The sequence below is a fragment of the Quercus lobata genome, chromosome 4 (assembly GCF_001633185.2).
Source record: "Quercus lobata isolate SW786 chromosome 4, ValleyOak3.0 Primary Assembly, whole genome shotgun sequence".
NCBI classification, from domain to species: Eukaryota; Viridiplantae; Streptophyta; class Magnoliopsida; order Fagales; family Fagaceae; genus Quercus; species Quercus lobata.
The window spans coordinates 2197103-2219187 of record NC_044907.1 but is presented as its reverse complement, the minus strand read 5'-3'; the positions used below and the strand labels follow the sequence as shown (position 1 = coordinate 2219187).

General features: G+C 34.5%; 1 protein-coding gene across 1 annotated transcript; it reads left to right on the top strand.

Annotated features, from left to right (window-relative positions):
- The first annotated feature begins 212 nt into the window (after positions 1 to 212).
- LOC115988033 (ankyrin repeat-containing protein BDA1-like) lies at positions 213 to 1351 on the top strand. The gene is made up of 2 exons (XM_031111664.1): positions 213 to 243; positions 607 to 1351. Exon 2 carries the CDS (start codon positions 684 to 686, stop codon positions 1299 to 1301), a length of 618 nt encoding a protein of 205 aa, XP_030967524.1. The 5' UTR covers positions 213 to 243; positions 607 to 683; the 3' UTR covers positions 1302 to 1351.
- The last annotated feature ends 20734 nt before the right edge of the window (positions 1352 to 22085 follow it).

Sequence of the window (22085 nt, the reverse complement as noted above, 5' to 3'; positions counted from 1 at the left end):
ATAGAAAAACATAAAGGTGAGACTAGTAGATGGAGTACATGGATGGCTTGTATAAATCACGAAGTCAAAATAAAAAAAATTAGAAAAACATAAAGGTGAGACTAGTAGAGCACATGGCTTGTATAAATCAATGAGATAGGCCAAACGGTTCTCACTTTTCGCAGAACCCTTTAAAGGTAGACAAACTGAAAGAAAAAGAAGAAGAAGAAGAAGCAAGAGGAGGAGGAGGAGGAAGCACCTGAGGTAAAATTTCTGTTGCATTTTTTTTAAGTCCCGGTTTTAATTAAAAAACTAGTCGTTAACCCATGTGATGCACGGGCTAATTGAAAAGCTATATACATAACCAATTTTTTTTTTTTTTTTTTTGAGAGAACAATAATACTTATTAATCATGGAGAACATATCATTAATATACGGTTTACTTGTTGCATTATTTAAAAAAAAATTATTAAAAAAAGTGACTATAATAAAATCAATGGAACTACTAAATACTTTTCTTAATAGAGAACAATAATACTTAAGTTTAGAGGAATGACACCCCACCTCAAACTTAAAGGGAAAAAAGTAATTAGGATGAAGTGCTAATATTGGTTTTGTTGTATGCAGCACCTACTAATTCAAGTCACACATCAACAAGTTCAGGCCAAGAAAAACCCTAGCTTAATATATTAGCCTTCCTTAAAATGGATGAGAGGATGAAGCGGTTGGCTGAAAATGGAGATATTAATGCCTTTTACCAATTAATTAGAGAGGATGAAAAACTTTTGGAGCACATCGATGAGCTAACATTTGCTGATACTCCTTTACACATAGCTGCATCTACTGGGCAAATCCCATTTGCCATGGAGATGATGGGTTTAAAGCCCTCATTTGCTCGGAAACTAAATCAAAATGGGTTTAGCCCTATTCACCTCGCTCTACAAAATGGACATATTGAGCTAGTGCGTCGGCTTCTACAAATTGATGGGGACCTTGTTCATGTCAAAGGAAGGGAGCGTCTCACTCCTTTGCATCACGTAGTAGAAAGTGGTAAACACCTTGATCTATTGGAAGAATTTTTATTGGTCTGTCCTGATTCTATTGTAGATGTGACAGGGCGAAACGAGACTGCTTTGCATATTGCCCTCAAATATAACAGGCTTGAGGTTTTTAAATTCTTAGTGACATGGCTTGGAGTAAGTGTTTATAAAAATGCTAAATTGTATCAAAGAACAGTCTTGAATTGGAAGGATGATGAAGGCAATACTGTGTTGCACGTTGCAGTATTAAAAAATCAATCCCAGGCAAGTTCTCTCCAATAACATCTACTGAGTATTATATTAGCAAAAAGAAAACATCTACTAAGTATTAACAACATATAAATAAATAAAACATATAAAATAATCAACCATGAATAGTTTCGATAACCATTTTGACCCCGTTTGGTACACTCACTCAAACACATGTTTTCAGTCTTTAAATAACATTACATATATTTCCACACACTTTTTCACCCACACATATTTCCACACATATTTTCAAACAACAAAACACATGTTTTTAAGTGCATGTATCAAATACCCAATTTATTTTTTTGAACCAAAACTCATTTTTTGGGTCAAGTAAATTTCTTTCTTCTTCTTTTTTTCCCAAAATTTAAAATATATTTTAAAATGTTTAAAATTTTAGAGAGTAGTGGCCTCCCTCGGTCTATGTACAATTCTGTCACCGGCGTAATATATAAAAAAAATTTATGCATTTATATTAAGATAGAAGCAAGGGCGAGACTTGACTGATTTACTTTACGCAAGCTGTGAGGCACTTACTTGCTTGGGGTTACAAATTTGTTGATGTAAACCACAATAATTTAGAAGGTGAAACAGCATGGGATATCTTGCAGAAAAGGCAGACACAAGTACAGAATGGAGAGATTCGGAATATGCTACATCGTGTTAAAGCTAAATCGGGTTCATCTCTTTCTACCTTTAAATTTAATAGGTATGAAAAGTACCAAAGGCTGCCAGTATCAAGTTGTTTTCAGTTTTTGAAAACAGATTTTAAACGTGAAATAAGGAAATTATCAGAAGAAAGGCGTAGTTTGCTTCTGGTGGTTGCAGTACTACTTGTAACAGTCAGCTATCAAGCGATACTTAGCCCTCCTAGTGGACTTTGGCAAGATAACGGTATGTGCAATACCACTGAAGTAGGGAGTAGTCCTAATGGAACCTTTGATCAGTCCAATATAACATTACCAAAACCTAAGGCTGGTTTTATTAGCACCAATGCCGACAATAAAACTCCATTCAATACCACAGTAGTGTGTGAACACAAAGCAGGGACAGCCATTGCTTTCGAAGATGGCCTTTTTCCGGTGTTCCTCGTTTGTAATGCTATCACATTTCTGATCTCAAACTCGTTAATTATTTTCCTTGTTCCAAATGGGTACGTGAAGGTTCTGTTCTTCGCACTCAATGTCACCCTCTGTTTTAGCTATTCTTATGCACTCCTCGCCATAGCCGGTGATCCATATAGGGCATATACGGCTGGTATTTTGACGACTATTTCGGCCTTGTTTATTTTTGTAGCACAACTTTTTTCCTGGAAGCAATGATCAGACTCAGTGCAATACCACACAAAGTAGCAAGGACAGCCATTGGTTTAGAAGGAACCCCTTTTCTGATATTCTTGATTTACAGTAATTGTTCTCCTCATTCTAGATGTTGCCTACTTCCTATGGTTTTGTTATTTTTGTTCCTAGGCTCTAGATTGGTTGAATTTTCCTGCTTTAGAAAGAGTTAGGCTAAGTGGTTTGCGGATGCAATCATGGGAGAAGAAATGACGGAATAAAAAAAAATAGCCGACTTTGAAGCTGTATGCATTTGTAATGTGTGTCAATTTTTATTTTCTGTTTCTTTGATAATAAAATTTAGTCTATGTTTCTTTGTGCATCGTTGTAGTACTTAATGTATATTGCAATAAAACAGTGTGATTGGATAGCATTAATTTTTGAATTTATAATCAAATTTCTAAGAGTGTTTGGTTCTGAAGGCTCAGGATATTGTTGGGTGCTTTAAATTTCAATGAGATCATGTTTTGGAAACATCTATCATGAAGCTTTTAGAAAAGAATAAACTCTACTTTGAATCAGAATAAGGTAAAACACCGTTGGCCTGGTCATAATACACAGAATTATGATTGATTTCAACCTCTAATAAGTATCCATAAACGTCTATTCTTCAAAACTAGTGACAAACAGAACAAATAGTAATTGTCACTTATTTGTAGGGTGATCATTAGATGGAACAAAGTAGAATTGGAGGGAGCCCTGGAGGAGATGATGAAGAAGATCACAATCAATATTGTTATGCTTGGTCCATTAGTGGATGGAATTGATACAGCCAATCTTAATAGAACTTTTGTTGTCATAGTATATGTAGGAGTAGTAGAAGCAAGAGGAACCCCAAATACTGAAAAAGCTAATGTAACCAAAGGAGCTCCAAGCTAGTCTCATCTAGAGCACAATATTCAACCTCAACAAACATAGGATGACTGAAAATCCCACCTAGGATGACTAAAAATCAGGTTCAGATGTTGAATTGTAGAGGAAAGGACAAGGAGGTGTAGAGATCTCATTAATGCCTTCTAGCATATAAATAACTTCCCTCATGGAAGGCCTTGATGATGGCACATCCTGGATACACAAAATTGCCACCATCACTAATTTCTTCACCCACTTCAGATCACTAAGAGCCTCCTCGTCATTTTCCACCAATCTTTCCACTTTACCTTGATAGTAACATTCACAAGCCCATTCCGTTAGAATTGCTGCCCTTTCCATCTCAATTTCCGCACATCTCTTGCGACAAGTGATCTCTAACAACATGACTCAGAAACTATAAACATCCACCTTTATTGTGACGGGTGTGTTCCTGAACCACTCTAGTGCAATATAGCCTTTAGTCCCCCTGATGCTAGTGAGAGTTCGGAATAGGCTTTATGTCCTAATGAATGATTTGGGTGTTACATTCTTCATGCAAGTACCTTAGTCGTCTAGAAACTCTTGATGCGATTTACAATTTTTTGTGCCAAATAAACTTGTACACAGTCACCATCTTTTATAGATTCTTTGAGTGTTATGACTTGATGCTAATACCCCTTTATAAACGTTGGCAAAAGAACCCTTACCCAATTCTTCTTTGAACCCACCAGTGATTTCTTCAAGATCTTTATATGTAAATGTTACATGTGGCTTGTTTTTTGGTCCACTGATAAGTGACTGAGTCCTAGGAGGACTCTTGTTATTTGATTGATTTCAAACCATTACCTAACGGTATTAGGAAATCCAAGTTCAACTTGGACTCTCTCGCATGAGGTTTTTGCCTTTATATTCTAGCATATAACCCATGCAAATGCATCATGCATTTAAAATTAAACATAATTTTTATTATAAAAATATAAATAATTAGTGAAATTATTTTAAAAAATAGCATGAACACATGCATACGTATGAGCCTAATTTTTATTATAAAAATATAAATAATTAGTAAATTTTTTTTGAATAAATATAAACGTAATTAGTCACATATTAAAATTATTACCTAAATTTAATGCTAATTATGATCATTTTTTTCAAATTTTTAATAAGATAGAACATGTGGTGATTTTTATTGAGTATATGTGATTTTTTTTAAAAAAATTTTATAGTTCATTAATATTAGATTTTTAGTATTTTGCAGTCATTAACTCACTTGGCATAAAGATTAAAAAACTTAAGTGGACATATGGCACAAACTTAAGTGGATAATTATGATGTGATCTCCACATAAATTTAGACACATTGCGTAAAATTGGATTCTAATTTCATATTTTAATTGAACTTTTTCTCTAAGCTTTGCCTATTAATCTATATATATATATATATATATATATATAGAGGTAAACCTGAGAGAAAATCTAATTAGATTTCAAATTGGAAATCAATTAAAGTTTAATTATGCGCCATGTATCTCATCTAATGAAAGTTTTTTTTTTTTTTTTAATTTATAAATTTTTGTGCTAAGTGAGTTAATTCAATGTAGAAAATGAGGAGTTCAATATAAATAGATCAAAAAAAACCTAATCATATATATATATATATATATATATATATAACCAATGCTTAGAGAAAATTTAATTAGATTCAAAATTGAATTTTGCTTTTGAAAGTTCAAAAACGTGTATAAAACACCTTTGAACGTTTAGACCCCCAAATAACAACTTAATCAATTCAAGCAATATGTCAAACAACTAGTGTGCGGAAACTTAACATATGCTATCATACGAAATTGATTAAATACTATCTAAGCCATAACAAAATAAAATCCACATCAGATAATTTAAAGGCAAAGATAGAGGAAGGAAGATGCAAACACAAAGACAACACGCGATGTGTTATCGAAGAGGAAACCGAAGTCCTCGGCGAAAAACCTCTCCGCCGCCCTCCAAGCGGTAATCAATCCACTAGAAAATATAGTTGGGATACAAGGACAGCAATAGACCCTCCAAGCCTAATCTACCCAGTGCACCTAAGCCCTCCAAGCTTCTTGCTCCAACGAGGTTGCGCCGAACCTTTTTCTTTTCTAGCTTTCCGGATTCCGCTACTAGACCATAGCATCAACCAATGAAGATTGGTTCCTTCCTAACTGCTTCCCAGAAATCCAAACAGCAGACTCACAATGATGATAATGGTGAGAACCTGGTTTGGTATAAAGCCTCTCAAGGATTTAACAATGGAGAGGAAGAGAGTTGAGGAATTTGAAGAGATTCTAAGGTAGAGATTGTGGGTGAAACAATCTGGTTTTTCTTTAGGGTTTCTCTCTCAAAATTCTCTCAGGAAGCTCTCTTTCAATCGTCGGTAATAGGGGTATTTATACTGGAGTGGAGAGGAATGTGAAACGTCAGAATTCTACAAAACAGGGGTGGCTCGCGGCTTGACCTCGCGGCTTGACTAAGTCGCGAGATCCAGTCGCGAGATAACCGTATGGCCAGTTGTCCTGTTTTGTCCTGTAGTGCTCCAGCTAGCAGACTGTTCACCTTCCAGCATGCTTGGCACGTGAGGTTGCTTCTGGCGGCTTGAAGCCGCGAGTCACCCGCGAGACCCAGCCGCGACACTCTGTTTTCTTGCACACTCTTGAGCAAACTTCACTCTATCTCACTCACTACCCTTACATCAAACCCTAAATACAGGGTTACTAAATGCTGAATTACAAGCAAATTTGGCACGGAATAAAGCCAATTAGATGGTTGAATAAATTCAACCTTACAATCTCCCCCTTTGGCTATTCCGTGACAAAACCCTAAAACAGACTCTAGACTTAACATGTGAGTTGGGAACAGTTGAACAAAACTCACTCACACCTAACTCTAGAAGCTGTGAAGCACTTGAATCATATGAACATAATACTCCTGAAACACAACAATACACCATGATCATTGTAAGCAGAAAATTATAAAATGCATATGAAACAGGCAATATTTGATCAAGCAAAGATGGAGTTATGAAACAAATCATGGCTTGATCAACCAAGTGAACACCACAAGGTAGTGATCACAATGCTCATTCACACTTAGAATGAACACAAGAACATACAAGTTAACAAGCACAAGGCAAGACACTTATATGCACAACACTCAACCAATGCATATCACACAAGGCATATGCATCTAGGAACAATCCTACACGGGCACAAGAGTGACAGTACATAAACCAAAATGCATAACATTTAGATTAAAGTACTGATTTCAACATAGCATAAAGGCTGCACTAGGCAAGGTACATACCATAAAGCCTACAAACAAGCAAAAGACATAAACCCTAAAAGCTTACATAAGCACATGGGTACAAACATAAAACATCCTGAATAACATCATCAAAATATATTAAAGTTTAAACCAAGAGTATAAGTTAAGAGTAAGAAACAATACACCAAAAAAAATATAGTGTATCAAACCCATAAACCACTAAAAGTACTTAAAACATGACTCCCCCTCAACACATTACTCCCCCTTAAGGGCTGCTCTTCTGTTTCTCAGTCCATCCTCAACAGAAACATCTCCCCCTTTTTGTCAGGAATGGCCAAATGGTCAGTGTTCAGGCTGAGTGGTGAAGCTGTCAAGTTTTGCAGACAAAACATCAATCTGATCCTGCATAGCTTTCATCCTCTCAGAGTGCTCAGTCTGGATTTCTCTGATCCCATCAAGTCTTTCCAGAATGATTTGGAAAGCATCTGGAGGAGTATCTGAAGAAGTTGATGCTCTGGGTCTTTTGCCACTCCTCCTGGGTGTTGAGGTTGATGGATGCCCGGCTGCCTCTGCTTCAGTCTCCATTGGGACACCTTCTCCTTCATCACCTTCATCTTCTTCTCCTGGAAGTCTAACACTTATCCTTTTGCAGGTAAGCCTGTTAATTGCAGAAGGTGTGGACATGGGACTGATGTCTTGTGGGATAGGAACACCCTTCCTTCTAAAAATCCTCATAAGCAAACTGGGAAAGATCAGTTTTGGCCTAGAGGTTGTTCTTGTCTCATCCACAATGATGTCATATATGTGGGAACTTATGTCTATGAAGTTCTTTTCTTTGAGATCCATCAGAAAGATTGCTCTAGCACAATTGATGGTAGTCAACTTCTTAATGGGATAGAGGTTAAACATCATGATGATCGTTAGGCACCTCATGTCCACTGGAAAGGCAGTGGTATTCAAACATTTTCCTTCTCTCTGCCCATCTATCCTTTGTTGAACTGTTTCAATGGATACACTCCTATCCTTGTAGTTGATAAACTCCTCATCATCTAATCCTTCAAGTCCTAGTGCCTCATCTATGACATGAGCATCTACAATGAATTCTTTCCCTCTAACCCAGCAGCTTAACTCATTCTCCTTTATCACAGCATTTGAGTAAAATTCCCTAATCAGGGGTTCACAAACTACAGGGAAATCACTCAGAAGTTTTTCCCATCCTCTACCTTCAAAGCAACTGGGGATAAAGGTTTGTCTTAAATCCTCCAAATCAACAAATCTCTCTTGAATAATTCCTGCACTCAAGAAGTTATCCCTGTATCTCTCAAAGTGATGAACTGACCTAAAAAGCTTAGAATCCATTTTCAACCTTTTGTCAGCCTTCTTCGCAGTAGTTTTCTTCTTAGGAGGTGAGGGAGTCATCTGTGATCAATCAGAAGAGGCCACAACAATACAGAGCATTATACGTGTAAAACAAGTTAGTCTCATGTAATAATCAAAGAGATATCATCCATACAACTGAACTTGAAGCATTTAAACACAGGCTATTTAGATCAATCACATGGAAAAGCAAGCCTAAGATAGGAAATACACATAACAGCATCAGATATAGAAACTAACTTAAAGGCAGTTATATGTCAATGAGACAAAAACTGAAAATGATATGACACATAAACAGTATTGTGAAGCACACATATGCTCCCAAAAGATCAACACAAAAGAGCAGGCATATTTAGCACATTAAACTCACAACCCCAAAAAAATTGAAACACCTCAACAGCTCAAAGAACAGTGAAAATCAAAGAATCACATAGCTAATCACAGAATGAAGAGTAATAGTGAAACAACTAAGAACAAATCATATTCTAGCAGCAGCAATCGCAATCTAAGCGTGAACAAGGAGTAAATTCCGAAACACAAACCCATTTCTAAAACACAAATATATGCAAAAGATCAAAGGGAAAAAACACAAAATTAAGTAGAAAAGAGTGGAAAACTGAAAAACCCATACCTGTGATGTGAAGATTTTGAGCTACAAGTGTGCAACAATGGAGATTGGAAATGAGAGCACGGAGTGTTTGGGAGGGAGAAGATGAACAGTCACAAAAATTCGAGGGAAAAACTGAACATGATTTAAAAACTGCTCCTGTTTCTGCAAAACACGCGTTTTTCGCGACTGGAATAAGTCGCCACACAGTCGCCAGCTCAAGCCGCCAAAACACACAAGACCAAAAATTTGAAAAATTTTTCTAAGTGTTTTTCGCGACTGGAAGGTCTACCCGCGAGTGAGTCGCGAGCTGAGCCGCGAAAATCTCTGAGTAACCTCGCGACTGGACCTTCCACTCGCGAACAAGTCGCCAGAAATTACCAGCGAAGGTGCGACTAAGGCTCGCGACTTGACATACCCGCGACTGAGCCGCCAAAACAGAGCAAAACAGGTTTTTTTGAAATTTTCAGATTTTTCAAGCAAAATACTTTCCAAAAACACCTAAAATACTCAAAAATCTTTTTGTGCTTGAATTAACAAAGATTGAGCATGTGAAAACACATTTCATCAAGTACAATCACACAAATGAATATGGCACTTATTGAACATAAACTTGTGTGTTGTGTGTGGATATCAACAATGAGATAGTCCTTCGTCTAATGTGAAGCTTCAATGATCAATTCAACCAAGGCATACACAATTAGCACTAGATCATGTGACCCATCTCAATTATAGAAATATGTATATATGACCTCCCACATAAACTTGATAACATGATTTGGAGCTTTACATTTGACTCCACTTTCAATCATAACATTTGATCTTTTTGATCTATTGAGACGATCACCTCTCATTGTAAGAGTGATATTTGATATTTCACTTTAATGAATAAGCCTTTGGCTTTTTGAATAAACATTCACTTCAATATAAGGTCGCTTACCCTTTTTCCTAGTCAAATACTAGAGTGTGCGACAGGCTTTTGCAGCTCAATATCTCTTTTCATTTGGAGATTTACATTTGGTGAGCTCTTTTTAGCAAAACAAAAATAAAGAGTGGGAAGATATATAGACACAAGTCTATGCAAGTCTCAAGATCAACAAAACCATTCACTAATCATTCATGACAAGTTTGAAGATCTATTTACAACAATCACAAAGATTTCAAGATATTTCCCACTGTGATATAAGTGCATAAAGACAAGCAATGCTCGAAAATGCACAAAGCCATTAGCACAAAGGTACAAGGCAAAACAAGTTTTGAGACAAAAACTCAACAAAGTCAATCAAGCTTTTTGATTTTCTATTTTTATGTGTTTTTTTTTTGGATTTTTGACACAAGAAACAAAAAGATTGATAAAACAAAATTAAAGAAATGTACAAAAAGACACACAAACAACCAACAGCAAAAATAGCAAGCAAAACAATCAAACATAGTCACAAAGCATAGGAAGTATTGATGCATGGACATGTTGTAATGCTTATGCATGAGTACCCTTATTCACCCTCACGTCACTTGCATTTGGGGTGATTTCCTTATAAGATTGGGTACGGGAGTTAGGGCTTTCAAACCTTCGTGAGAAGCTTTCCAAGCAGTTGGTGAATGCACCAATCATCTTCATCACGTTCATCATTCCGGGATCACCATTCTGATCTCTAGATTGATCTCCAGCCCAACTTCTTCTCTCATTTCTAGGACCTCCTGACCTTTGAGGGGTTGCACTATTCTTTGCTCTCAGCTTTTGGCAATTTGGTCGAGTATGCCCTTGAAGTCCGCAGTAGTGGCACACATAAGTTCCTCTAGGACCTCTTTGGGGTCGAGGACGTGACTTGGCACGAGATTCAGACCTGCCTGCTAACAGATTGTGATGATTTAACATCCGTTGGTTCACCAAATTCTTCTTCTCCTTCACCTCAAGCTTTTCACCAGTAGAGTCAGCTACAACTGGATCTTTGGCCTTTACAAACTTTACTTCTTTTGTGATATTTCCAGACGAACTACCTCCTCCGGTATATCCCAATCCGGATTTGTCTGAAAAGCTCTTTTGAGATGATATAACATCATCTAGCTTCTTGGTGGTAACCCTCTCTACTTTAGCATTAGCTTGCACAACCTCACTCTCAAGAAACCTTACTTTTGTGTAAGCTTCGGACAACTCTCCATTCAGAGTTTCTATCTCACACTTGGCCTCCCTATATCGGATTAGGAGACTTTTGTAGTCCTCCTCAGCCTTCTTCATTTTTCTCACAGCAGCCTTGGCCACCCTTGTGTATTCCCCGGACTTCTCCAAAAGTAAGTTATAATTCTCCTGAAGGTTCGCGTTGCTTCCATCTACTTCAGCATCCGATTCTTCAACAATTCCTAGTGATTCATCATCACTATGTTCTCCAAGGTCTTGCACAAGCAGATTCAGTTCATCTGACGACTCAACATGAGCAATAGTCATAAAAGCCGAATAGTTCCCCTCTCCATCACAGCTCTCTTCAGACTCTGAGTCAGACGAATCCGAGTCACTTAAGGTCGTGGCATACACTTTACCTTTCGATTTCAAATAATTCGGACATTCCTTTTTGAAGTGTCCATGCCCATTACATTCGAAACACGTGACACCTTGTGTAGGTTGAGATTCTTTTCCATCTTTCCTTTTGAATTCCCTTTTCTCCCTTCCAGAACTTTGGAATTTTCTTTTATCATCAAATTTGCCATTATTTTTGAATTTCAAAAACTTTTTGAAATTCTTGACAAGGTATGCAACATCTTTGTCAACCACATCTTCTCCCGATGAGTCTTGATCTTCTACCTTCTCATTAATGGTCTTTAGAGCAAGAGATTTACTCTTCCGTTGATTGGGCAGCGACATCTCATAAGTCTGCAGAGAACCCACCAGCTCTTGCACTTTGATGTCATCGAGGTCCTTGCTCTCTTCTATTGCTGTCACTTTAGCTCGAAAGCTTTCCGGCAATGATCGAAGGATCTTTCTTACAATCTTCGAGTCCTCCGTTTTCTCCCCCAAGTTGAACTTGCTGACAACCACTTCATTTAACTTCCCATAGAAAGAGTCAAAAGACTCATCCTCACTCATTTTGAGCTCCTCAAACCGAGTGGTCAGCATTTGTAACTTGGTGTCTTTCACTTTCTTCGTGCCTTCATAGGTAGTTTCCAAAATCTCCCATGCTTCTTTGGCCACGGTAATATGAGAAATCCTGTGAAATTCATCTGGAGAGACACCACAGAAAATAGCATTGAGTGCTTTACTGTTAGCATTAGATGCAGCAAGTGCTGCCTTATCCCATGTGGATTTTGCTGCCTCTGGTTTGGTCCAACCAATCTCAACAGCATCCCAAACGGATTCATCAATAGAACACAGAAAAGCTCTCATTCGAACCTTCCAAAAAGCATAATTACTACCATCAAAATATGGAGGTGCATTTAGGGATTGAGACCTATCCATCTCAAAAGGGAGTCAAGGATCACACAATGGTAATGAAACCAATATCAGTGTACCCGCTCTGATACCAATTGAAAGTTCAAAAACGTGTATAAAACACCTTTGAACGTTTAGACCCCCAAATAACAATTTAATCAATTCAAGCAATATGTCAAACAACTAGTGTGCGGAAACTTAACATATGCTATCATACGAAATTGATTAAATACTATCTAAGCCATAACAAAATAAAATCCACATCAGATAATTTAAAGGCAAAGATAGAGGAAGGAAGATGCAAACACAAAGACAACACGCGATGTGTTATCGAAGAGGAAACCGAAGTCCTCGGCGAAAAACCTCTCCGCCGCCCTCCAAGCGGTAATCAATCCACTAGAAAATATAGTTGGGATACAAGGACAGCAATAGACCCTCCAAGCCTAATCTACCCAGTGCACCTAAGCCCTCCAAGCTTCTTGCTCCAACGAGGTTGCGCCGAACCTTTTTCTTTTCTAGCTTTCCGGATTCCGCTACTAGACCATAGCATCAACCAATGAAGATTGGTTCCTTCCTAACTGCTTCCCAGAAATCCAAACAGCAGACTCACAATGATGATAATGGTGAGAACCTGGTTTGGTATAAAGCCTCTCAAGGATTTAACAATGGAGAGGAAGAGAGTTGAGGAATTTGAAGAGATTCTAAGGTAGAGATTGTGGGTGAAACAATCTGGTTTTTCTTTAGGGTTTCTCTCTCAAAATTCTCTCTGGAAGCTCTCTTTCAATCGTGGGTAATAGGGGTATTTATACTGGAGTGGAGAGGAATGTGAAACGTCAGAATTCTACAAAACAGGGGTGGCTCGCGGCTTGACCTCGCGGCTTGACTAAGTCGCGAGATCCAGTCGCGAGATAACCGTATGGCCAGTTGTCCTGTTTTGTCCTGTAGTGCTCCAGCTAGCAGACTGTTCACCTTCCAGCATGCTTGGCACGTGAGGTTGCTTCTGGCGGCTTGAAGCCGCGAGTCACCCGCGAGACCCAGCCGCGAGACTCTGTTTTCTTGCACACTCTTGAGCAAACTTCACTCTATCTCACTCACTACCCTTACATCAAACCCACCTAAATACAGGGTTACTAAATGCTGAATTACAAGCAAATTTGGCACGGAATAAAGCCAATTAGATGGTTGAATAAATTCAACCTTACAGCTTTTGTTAGCTTTCCATACAAATTAAATTGTTTAGATTTTTGTTGTTATTTTTTCTTTGAACTATAATGAGCATATTTTTATACCATTTCTATTCAAATATTTTTATGCTAGGATCTTGAATGTAACAAATTGTTTTTGAAATGAAGGATCTCATGCAACTATCCCCATTCAATTTAAGAGATACTATTGGACCAATTTATTCTTTTATTATATGTTGTATTTAGTAGAATTTCAAGGACAGTGATTGTGAATAGATATTATATATGTAGTATCCAATAGTGATTTTCAAAATTTTATACATAATAGCAGTTTAATGAGAAAACTTGGCGTAACCAATATCATGAAAATCACAAGAAAAAACTATTTTAGTACCTCCGAATGTCTTGGTCGATCTAATATCATATATGTTTTATAACCCAAGATAACATCAATAGCACCACTACAATTCATCATTCCGCACGAGTTGCATACTAGTATATATATTACTAGGTAAAGCTGAGAGAAAATCCAATTAGATTTCAAATTAGAATTCAATTAGAGTCTAATTTTACGCCACGTGTCTCATCTAGTCTAAGATTTTTAATTGTTGTGCCAAATGAGTTAATTTAATGTAGAAAACGAAGAGTCCAATATAAATAAATCGTAAAAATCTTAATCATATATCTAACTCTATATATAAAATTAGAGAAAGAAAGAGTTTGAATGATTTTATATTTATGAGCCATTTTTTTTGTATAACTAAAAACAATTTAATTGGATTTTGCATTTGTTAGCTTCCCATACAAAGTAAATTGTCTTGATTTTTACTGTTATTTTTTCTTTGAACTAATTAGCATATTTTTTAGGGAAAATTATACTTTACCATCCTAAACTATACCTCATGTTACACTTTGCACCATAAAATTTTCAAATGCACTTTTTGCACCCTAAACTATGACCATTGTTACACTTTGTATCTTGATGTTAAGTTTGCTATTAACTTAAATGGAAAAATACGACACCACATAAAAAGACCTAATTGCCTTTCTTCTTAATGCTTTAAAAACAAAATATATAAATTATACTTTATCACCCTAAACTATACTCCTTATTACACTTTGCACCCTAACCTTTGAATTTTCATCCAAGTTAACAGCAAACTTAACGACAGGAGGCAAAATGTAACAGGAGTCATAGTTTAGGGTGCAAAATGTAACATAAGGTATAGTTTAGGGTGGTAAAGTGTAATTTTCCCTATTTTTTATATTATTTCTATTAAGATATTTTGTATGCGAAGATATTGAACGTAATAAACTGTAATTGAGCTAAACGATCTCATGCACCTATCCTCATTTAATTTAGGAGATACTATTTGACCAATTTATTATTCTATTTTGAGTTATATTTAGTAGAATTTCACAAACAATAATTATGAATTGATATTGTACATGTTATATCCAATAGTAATTTTCAAAATTATATACGTAATAACAATGTAATGAGAAACTTGGTGCAACCAATATCATGAAAATTACAAGAAAAATATATTTTAGTACCTTCATATGTCCTTGTTGAACTATGTCCTATATGTTTAATAACTCAAATTAACATCAATAGCACTACTACAATTCATCTTTCTCATGCATAAGCATGGGTTACATACTAGTATATATATATAGATATTGATTATACTCATTCAATTATTAGAAATTTGAGTTAATTATTCTATTAATTAATGTAAAATCCTTCATTTCAATAATTCTATAAATTCCTTAAGGTAAATTGTTAACATCAAACAAAAATCCAATAATCCAATCACTGTGACAGAAACTAGAGTACAAGATTACCTGTTAGGGTATTATAGCTCCACCAATGAAAGTATCATAGCCAAAACCCCACGTCCTTGTCATTATTTTCCTCTATAGCTTCATCATAATCTTAATTACTTTATATAACACCCTCTCAAGTTAGTGCGAGCCAAGAGAAAGATTAATTTATTTTTTGATAGGTGAAGAGAAAGATTTAAAAGCAAGATAAAAATTGTAAAAGAAATATCAATGAAAAAAATTGAGGAGGCTCATTGTTTAAAACTATGTTGCACACAGCAGAGTGATTTAAAACAAAAGAGGAGTCAAACTCTTTGACACATGAGTTGAGGGCTCAATACATTTGGAAAATTAAAGACAATTACCATTCATCTTCCTCAACTAATGCATTCTATAGCAAGAAAAGTACTACAAAAAATCAAATCAGTAACTGTTATTAGTATTATTATTTTTAAAGTATATAAGAAGGAAATTGCTAAGCAACAGACTGAACTGTGTTGCACATGCCAGGGTTCCTAATGCACCAAAGTGGCTGAATGGGTTCAGCTCCAATACCTCTTCGCACCATTCTATATCTCCACTTATTCAACCTATCTGTTGCCTCAGCATACCTTATCTTACCTGTCTCATCTCGGTTCCCAGATCACAGTGTCTCTGCCGTTGCCAAAGCTCTTGGCCATATTCCAGTATTTAAAATTGCTGGGTCTACTTGCTCGGACCACAATGACACCTCCCCACCTAACACTAGATTGGCCTCCTCCTTGCTCAACCCATATGTTATATCATAGTCGTATATGATTTGCCATGTCTTCAAAGGTGCACACCATGATCCTCCATTTCCAGAGTTAACACTTGTTTGTTGATCATACTGGCTGTCATTCCCTACAAAGTCACCGTGCCCACAGTCCAGATAATAGAAATCTGAGGATGATACGATAACTCAGTATCCAGAAGAAACAATCTTTTTGGTGTTTTCATGGCCATTGTTCCATGTTTGCAAGATAGTTTAGACGTAGTAATTATTATTCAATGTTTGGGACTAGTCTCTGTGTATCTCAAGTGGATTTAGGGGTGTCAAATGAGTGGGTTTGGGTGAGTTTGGGGGTGGACATAATTGGGTTGGGTATATAAAACTCATTTACCCATTAAAACCCATTTAACTAATTGCTTCTAACCCAAATCCAACCCAACCCAATTATTATGGGTAAGCCCCAACTCACCCAATTATCAAAATTACCAAAATGTCATTATTGTGAAAACCTAACATTTCCTTTTCCACTCTACTATCTTGGGAAGAAAAAACAAAGAAATTCTTTTCTCAAATCGGCGACGGCATGCTAAACGGTTTGGCCTAAACCCAGATTCGCTTGCCGGCGGAGCCTGTGACCGTCCTGTCTTTAGAGACCGTTACGGCGTTAATGGCGTCCTTGTGAGCATTAACGGACTCAACGCAACGGAGATCGGAAGCCGAAACTGAAATAGATAAAACCGAATAGATTGGACTCAAAGTTAACGACGGGGCTAGTGACGGCGTCAGAATGCTCGATCTAGACTGAAGGAGGAATCTTGGCTGTTGAATGAGCTGATAGATGAATGGACCTTGATCTCATGGAGCAATCGTAGACGTTGATCTCGAGGGATGAGGCGGCGTAGAGATGTGATTGGGTGGGTTTAATGGTGGTGAGAGACAATGGATCGGCGTCGCCGACGAAAGTATGGGTCGGTGTAGGCGAGCTCAGTCGGCGTTAGCGTTGATCTCTGAGGGCTTTTTATTTATTTATTTATGGGAAGAGCTAGGTTGAATTTGACTATATTGTTTTTGGGTTAAATGGGACTCAATGGATTTTTAGTTAAAACCCAATAAACACTGGGTCTAATTGGGTTGATATCCATTTAACCCAACTAATAATTGGGTGGGTTTGGGTTCAATTAGAGTGGGTGGGTTTGGGTGAGTTTGGTTGGGCAAATGGGTTTGGGCTAATTTTATCACCCCTAAGTGGATTGTAGTTCTAGTTGAGAATTAATCATGAGCCAGTTTGATGTATTTGGGAGCTTAAGGCGAAAATTGATTATCTTGTTTTATATGCAAAATTACTAGTAATTAATATGATGAACCACATAGATTTTTTTTTCCTTATAGAAAGTGTATAAACACAAAAAATTTAACAAAACTTTTTACATTTGTTGATATGGAAGATTGATAGCGGTAAGTAAAAGAGTGATGTTAGTGGTGGACCTAGATGAGAACTGGTAAAAATTTACTAATTCAATTCTGAAAAATATTGTGAATTTTTTTGTATTGCTCTTTTTTTTTTTTTTTTTTTTTTAGAAATGCTATATTCATAATATTTTTCAGAACAAATCTTAAGTATTAAGTTACTTCTTATGAAAAAAAAAATTACTTTTTGTTTTCTATTTGAATCTACCACTAAAATTATTTTTTTGTTATTAATAATAACCTGCAACTACCTGTTATATATGATTTGTTGTAAAAATGTTGTGAACATAGCTTTTCTTTCTCTTTTTTGTTTGTTTTTCATTTAATAAAAAATTTTATTTTATTTATTGATTAATATTTCGCCTTAATTAAGTTAAAATTTAAAATTTTAGGGTTTTTTTTTTTATTAGTTGAGGTCTTAGGCGACCACATCAATAACTTATACCATTGAGCCGGCAGTGTTATTTATCAAACATTTCATTAAACATACTGATTTTAATAATCATATTTTGAAGAGACATCCATTAATTATTAAAGATACATCCACATTTTAAGTGGTATCTAATTCTAATTTAACACACAAAATTCTAGAAATAAGAAAATGTGAATAGCACAATTGATAATTTAATCCCTAAACGAAATGGCTGATTGGCAATCCACTGAAATGTGTATTCGGGATCCACTGACACTGAGGCTGGTCTCCCTTTTTTTATTACCCAACTTGGGCCCACATTTACTCATTGTCTACAACCTTTTGATTTTCACTCGATCGGCCACTCATCTAATATTTGATATATCCAGACACTTCAAACCAATGGCCCGTAGGCCTGTTAGTGCATTCACTGGATTACTTGGTTTGGCCCATTATTACATGTATTCCATTCCTTGTAACGTGATCCGACAGTGCATGGTTCAAACTAATTAAAATGTACCCAGTATTAATAGAATATGAATAAAAATATTAAGGACAAAGTTTGAAGACAAACATTTTCCAAATCTACATCTACATCTGCATTTATATATATTTAAAAATTGAAGTGTAATATTTATTGTTGTTACATTCTAGTTGAGACATATTAACATAATATATATAAAAGCTGAAACGTAATATTTATTATAGCTATGTTCTAATTGAGACATGTCAGCAGTCACGTCATCCACCTATTTTCAATTCCTTCATCCCTTCACCTTCCATTTATTTGACTCTTCTTCACCCATTTTATTTACTATAAAATTTTGCTATTCTCTTTTCCATTCAATCTAGATTTTTCCCATGCGTTTACATTTTTATCTCTCCATTATTCTATATTTTAACGGTGCAATTCCTCCATCCCTTCACCTTCTTTATATTTTTGACTCTTCTTCTCCCATTTTATTTACTATAAAATGCTGCTATTCTCTCTTCCATTCAATCTATATTTTTTCCACACAAAAAGGTGAACTTTGTGTGTGTGTGTGTGTGTGTTTGTGTGTGTATACATTTCTTTCTTTGGTGGATTTTTAATTTTTTATTGCATCTCTATTTTAGGTTGATGAATTTTTGTGTTGAACACTACTTTAGGTTGATGCGATTTGATTATATTTTAATTTGTTATCTTTTCTCTTTTCTTTTCTTTGATCAATCGATTTTATCTTATAACATTATATAGTATATAATGATATAATGTTATTCTATTATGTAACATGGCTTAGATAATTAGTTGTTTACAATTATACATTTTCTTTTGAGTATTCTTTTACTCATCTTCTTTTATCTAAATTTACGATTTTTCTCACATTCTCTCCCAAAAAAATGTGATTATTCTCTCTCTCTCTCTATTATTTATTCTTTTTTGAAACACTAATTTAGATTGATGAATTTTTGTATTTTTTGTATCTATATTTTGGGTTGATACATTTTGGTGGTGTGTTTTTTAAGTTCCACATCACGTGTACTCTCTCTCCCTCTTATAGTCTTGGTTTGAGTTAATTCTTAGATATTTTGAAAGTAAGAATTTGAGTTTATATAAAAATACAATCTACTTGGCTATGTATTTGAATGTATCTATCAATTATTTGAGTAATATCCATGTAAGTTGTATATATCAATTATTTGTGTAATATCAATTATAAATTTGTGATAACGTTTGATTATCATGATAATCTCTTTAAGAGAAAGAAAGAGAAATTTGAATCATTAATTTGAAACTTAAAAAAGTTTAGTTGTACCATACATACATACACACTTTAAAGAATAAATTATACATTAATCTAAATTCATCAAAGTAATCAAAGTAGACAATAGTGGAACAAATAATTATTCTCTCTCTATCTGTCTATTATTTATTCAGTTTTTCTCCTAAAGATAATTAAATTGTAAATTGTTCTTTTTAGTTTTAAACTCAAGCCAAATTTTTTCTAACTAATAATCCAAAAGGTGGATCATGATGATTATAACTCTTTTTTATTTTTTATACGAAATTAAATTTTTTTATTGATCGTATTTGTCAGTTCGTATTGTTCCTATAATATTTTCTAATGTGAAATATTTTTAAATAAGAAGATTATTTGAATGACTAATTTGTTAACAATTGTTAACCTTTGTTATCATTATGCATATAGTGTTTTAACAGTTGTTAACATCATATGAATTTTTGTATAATTATATAAGCATATAATCTTCTTATTTTCAACCATAGTTTTCTCCTTAAGAAAATTAGATTGTATTTTCCAATTAATTTTTTTTCTTATTTTTAATTACTTAATTGTAGTATTTATTGTTGCTACATTTCAATTGAGCCATATCAGCAGACATTTTATTATCATTTTTCTTTTCAATTTTTCCTATAATATTTTTTGAAACATTTACCCATTTAAGGTGAATTAAAAACTTCATTATTTAACAATAAAAATATCAACTCTCTCTTATTTTTAACTGTTCTAATTATTAATTTTTCAACTTATTGTTACATTTTCTCCAAACTTTTCTCCTCCCTTTAACCTTTTCATCTCTCTGCTTCTCTCAACCTTAATGTCAATCTTCCTTTATCCCTTTCTCTTCCTCTTATGTTGACTCTTCTTATCCTCATCCTCTTACTATAAATTTGCTATTCTCTCTTATTCTATACATATTTCACCACACAAAAAATGTTATCACTCTCTCTTTCTCTCATGATTATTTTTCTACTTTTGGTGGATTTTTTTATTTTTTGTATCTCTACTTTATGTTGATGAATTTTTGTGTTTTTTAAAACTCTACTTTTGGTTATTGCATTTTGGTTTTGTGCTTTTAAGTTGTTATTTCTTTTCTTTCTTTGATTGTCAAATATTATTCTATTGCATTATAAAGATAGTATATAAGAATATAATGCTATTTTATTACATACATAGTATGACTTTGATAATTTGGTGTGACTATATATTTTATTTTGACTAATATTCTTCTCATCTTATTTTTTGAGCAACACTCATTTTTTGAGGGCCAGCTAGCCAATTCATTTTTTTTTTCTTTTCAAAATCTTAAATCTTTTATATCTAAATATGCTATTTAAAAATGTTCAAAATTTTAGGGGGTTATTGTTTCTATTTGTCGGACAAGGTTTCTCTCCAAACTAGTTTAGAGAGAAACCATTCAAATTCTACATAGGACAAAGTTTATCTACAAAATTGGTTGTAACATTAGGTTACAACCTTACTCAATAAAATTAACATTACAACATATTTTGAAAATTTAACCATTGAATTGAATATTTTTTACTCTTTTAATATACATGTCAAATTTTGTCATAATCGGATATTTTTATTATATGATTTGTAAGTTTATATTTTATGCATAATTTAAATTACCAAAAATTGTAATTTAAACAATTTATTGATGACATAACTATTAATCTTTAATTCTTTAAAACTTTTACAAGCATGGAAGATAGAAGAAGAATATGTAATCCAATGGTGGATTTGTCAACCTCAAGGTATAACCAATTTTATAGCTAAACTTTGTCCCTCCTCATATATCTTTTTTTTTTTTTTTTTTTTTTTTTTTTGTGAATTTTGAAAATCTAACAATTAGATTAAATGCTTTTTATTTTCTTAACACGCATGTAAAATTTCGTTCAAATCGGATGTTATTTACTGTTCGATCAATAAACTTATTATATGCATAATTTTAGACTACAACAACTTGAAATTTAAACATTTGATTAATGACATAGCTATTGATATTTAATCTTTTTGAAATTTTGCTAACATGGAGGATATAATAATGCATTTTAACAATTAGATTTTCAAAATTGACATCCAATAAAAAATATAAGAGGAGTTTGAAGGGTTTTTTTCCAAAAAGTTTGGAGAGACATTTTCTCCTCTTGTCTATCTATAGTTCAATCACTAGTGGCTTTACATTTGCAAGTAATTCATTACTATCATTTTTTTTTCTTTTTTTATTTATAATTTGAATTAAAAAAAATGAGAAAACGAAGAAGAAGAAGGAGAAGCTTATGCATTTGGATTAAAATAGAACCAAGGAAGATGTTGATTAATTTACATTGATGAGATTAGTGACAGTGTATAACTACATTATGCAAGTTGTGAGGCTACTCATTCATGGTTTCCGATTGGTCCGTGTAGACCATAGGAATTTAGAGGGTCAAACAACATTAGACATCTCGTGTAGCCACCAAACACAATTATTATACAACAACTAGTATGTAGCCC